This window comes from Austrofundulus limnaeus, unplaced genomic scaffold (genome assembly GCF_001266775.1).
Source record: "Austrofundulus limnaeus strain Quisiro unplaced genomic scaffold, Austrofundulus_limnaeus-1.0 Scaffold265, whole genome shotgun sequence".
NCBI lineage: Eukaryota > Metazoa > Chordata > Actinopteri > Cyprinodontiformes > Rivulidae > Austrofundulus > Austrofundulus limnaeus.
This window is the reverse complement of record NW_013952667.1, coordinates 527,887-531,733: the sequence shown is the minus strand read 5'-3', so window position 1 is coordinate 531,733 and position 3,847 is coordinate 527,887. Positions and strand designations below refer to the sequence as shown.

General features: G+C 35.1%; 1 protein-coding gene across 7 annotated transcripts in view; it reads right to left on the bottom strand.

The window, feature by feature from the left end:
- Positions 1 to 1,190: 1,190 nt before the first annotated feature.
- pdlim5a (PDZ and LIM domain 5a) overlaps positions 1,191 to 3,847 on the bottom strand; it is a 54,832-nt gene continuing 52,175 nt past the window's right edge. For 6 of the 7 annotated variants that reach the window (XM_014020789.1, XM_014020790.1, XM_014020791.1 and 3 more), the window contains one exon: positions 1,599 to 2,967. In XM_014020789.1, the coding sequence (XP_013876243.1) occupies positions 2,878 to 2,967 (90 nt within the window). In that variant the 3' untranslated portion in view covers positions 1,599 to 2,877. Of the gene's footprint in view, positions 1,378 to 1,598; positions 2,968 to 3,847 lie in introns of those variants that run through there. The other variant, XR_001311229.1, reaches the window with a different exon arrangement.

The window sequence follows — 3,847 nt, the reverse complement described above, 5'->3', positions numbered from 1 at the left end:
CACACACACACACACACACACACACACACACACACACACACACACACACACACACACACACACACACGGAGATATGCTCTTGTCATAACCCACACAGACAAGCACCTGGACCTGGTTACTGGACTCCAGTGAAAGCTTCATACTATGTGCATGCCTGTGAATATAAGTGGGCGTATGGGGAATACTGGGATGTGGGTTGTTTGGGGCTGGAGGCTATGCTTGCTTTTTTATTATTCTGTTAGAAAAAAAACAAAGTGGTTAACTGCTACAATATGTAGCCAAAACAGTTATCATTGAACATGTTAAAGTATAAAAAAGTAAACAATCAAACTGGTCCCCATATATTTAAATGAAATAATGCAAAATATGAGTCTTTGTAAATGCAAGTTTCCCAGTTACACAAACAACATTTTTGTTAATTTGAGTAAGGTTAAGGAATATGTWGCAGTCTAGTTAAGGAAAGTTGTGTTTTGTTTTCTGTCTGAGAAACCAGGTTAATGGTCTGTTAATTGGCAAACAGTGGTGCAGGACTGTGTGGAAACAAAAAGCAAACTGTCACTTCAGTTTCTCCTCTCAGTTTCCACAGTTCCAGACTGCAAAGAAGTGAGATGACTCTCAAACATTTCCAGTCAATAAGTCAACCTAACAGGCAGGCTGTCAACACCCAGGAGACAAACGTTTTTTTTTTCTCCCTGTCAATGTGAAACATCGCGCYGCACCACGCGCTGCGTGTTTTTCCGCTTTAAAGTTTACTCACCTCGCTTTGTTGCTGTCTTAATTCGATAGACAGACTCAGCTCAGAAACACTTCCAGGTAAAAGATGTGTCACTCTGAAGTTAAAGCTTTTCTCTCTGCCTGAGTCGCTTTCGCGGTCACTGACGGACTGAGAAAAAAACGGGCCCAGTGGGCAAAAATGTATAAAAGTGCCCCCCTTCCTCTAACCACCTCTCATGCCACCAACAAAAACTCAGACTAAAAAAAAAAAGAAACATAATGTATATGTCATAATTCGTAGTTATTTTCTGAACCAAAATGTATGTGCAGTAACTATTTCTGCACATTTAACTTTTTTTTTTGTTGTGTAACCCCACTTCATTCTGGCTATATTGTGCCTCAGTCAGTGTAAAACTAGCTCTTCCAAATTTGACTGTAATAATGTCATGTTTTTAATACTGTAAAGATAGAAAAGATTAAAGTGTTTTATTTTATTTTATTTATTTATTTATTTTTTACTTTTTTGTTTTGACAGTTTTTTCTTTAGGGCTGTATTTCTTCTGGTTTTGGAGCCGATCCCCTGGTGGTCCAGTCTTTATCTTCKTAGTCACACAAACCTGCTTCTTGACCCCTTTAAAAGTCACTCATCTGTAGACGGTTTACCTAGTGGTACAAAGGAAGTATGTTTATTATGTCTGAGTGAAGTCCAGCTTTGAGCTAAAATCAAAATAATCTTGCACACACTAGACCTCTTCCATTTTAAAGCCCAGGATCAATTTGTGTTACCAGATTTTAAGCATTTCAGATTAATATATACTTCATATGTGGTAGCCTTTTGCCTGCTACATTAACCTGTCAATTAGCATTAATACAGCCAACATATATTTTTTCACAGTAGATTCATATTTTATTTTTTTCCAATATCTAGTACAGTTCATCAYCCATATTTTCCTTATTTCACCTTGGCAGGAAGTTTATTATTTTAAAACAATATCAAAGAAAACCAAAACTGAAAGAAGATAGAAAAATRCAAGACTTTTCTTGTAGTTATAGTTAGTTAAGCATGCAATTTATTGAACAACTCAGATTATTTTTAGTATTTGCAAATACGAAGTTAAACTTTTTTTCCCTTTTTTCATGTTTAAGTTTGCTGCTCCACACACCTTTCACTACCACCCCACAAAAGAAAAACTTTTGCATTAGGCAGCATTAATGTAAAGTAAAAATATTTATATAGATGATTTGTGGATACTCAAATGTAATAAAACAATTCCATTCAGTTTATCAGCAGTTTTTGAACATAGCAAACCAACATAGTAAAACCATTGCAGGCCATTGCTGCTACAATGCATACATCATGAAGCAACAAACAGCTTTCTCAGATTCTCTTGTTTTATATGAAATAAATAAAAACAAATTTAAAACTGCTTGGTACAGAATTCAGAACTTATCAAAAATATGCAGTACAGAAAAATAAATAAACACTCATTTATACGTATCATATCGTCATTTTAGGGTGATTTCAATCATCCGAAGTCAATATCTCTTTCCTTATAAAATACGTTTTTTTTAATATTGTAATTCATTTACATGAGTAAATTCCTTTTTTGTGGTGACACAAATGTACATGAAATGTGTTTATGATAAAAAAAATACATTTAAGACAGTATGATAAAAGGAAAACATAAAAAAACTCACCCCATCAATGTAATAACAATACAAAACAATAAAATTCTGTTTTTCACTAACATCATATTTTCTAAGTTTGTGACATATTATAGCTATATGATTACCAAAAGACGAAGCAACACAATTAAAAAATTGTGTTTCTGGAACTACAGCTGATCTGGTTGTTGAATCTGAATATAGTTTAACAGATAATAAAACTRGCATGTTAATGTTTGCACGAGTCTAGTTTACTAATATTCTTCTTGTACAAGGTACCCAATATGTGTATGAATTTACATTTTTACATAACCCAAGTATTATTTGATGCCATTGAATTCTATAAGTAGAGGATGTTTTTCTTGGCAGAAACTGGTCAAAACTCAGYACATCCATTGGCAACCTCTAATACAGGAACCCACCACCATGCAGGGTAAGTATCCTCACATCTATTCTGCTTTCAGCCGGGGAATTCTCCAACAGCAAAAGGTCTGAGGTTCATATCTTCACTGAGTGAGCGTGCTTCTTGCAAAGAGGTTTATCCTTCCTCGAAAAGAAGGTCTGGCCCTCTAGAGTGGCACAGCACACCTTTAAAAGAGCCAAAACAAAATACAAACACATGACAAAGTCTTTCTGGATKGCATCTTCTTAAAGTATTTAAAGGAGTCATTGGTTTTTAATCAGGTCCAGATAGAGACTGCTTATATATACTCAAAAAAATGTACTTTTACTATTTCTAAGTCACTGATTTCTATTGTAATGATACAGATTTTCAATGGAATGAAATGAGCAGGAATGTACTAATAGAGATGAAAATAACATAATATGGAAACTTTTAATTAGATTTTTTTTTATTCCAAATCTCACTTGGATGGACTACTTCATCATACCTTTATTTAAAGAAGCAAATCCAACTGAGATCACTGATCTCTTTATTAGGGTATGTCTGGGTCTGAAAATAAACTAAACATGCATGTTTTTGAACTAAGAAGGAAACCGGAGGACCTGGAGGAAGCCAACACAAACACAAGGGTTTTCACGAGGATGCATGGATGCGTAAATTTTTGTTATGAATGGTGCAGCACAAAGAGAAGCTATTTACTGTACTTAATCATTATGGCCTTATCCTAACATGTGACTCTGTTTAAACTCTGTGTTGAGACACTTTTGTATTTCATCATCTGAATGGAATATTTTCCCAAACAATTCATGGAAAATGGGTAGAAGTTTGTGAATTATGCATAAACACCATATCTCAAAGGAAAAAAAAATTGTATAGGTCTTCTGGACGGGTTCTTCTTTAATGCAACGTTTCGTCTCTCTTCCAAGAGACTTCTTCAGTCTGAGAGTTTCAGGCAAATTCAGGCTTTTATGTCCTGCCTCCAGGTGACTGATACTCACATCACATGACCATCGTTCACAGGTGACTCATACTCACATCACCTGGCTATGGCTCACAGCCATGTGA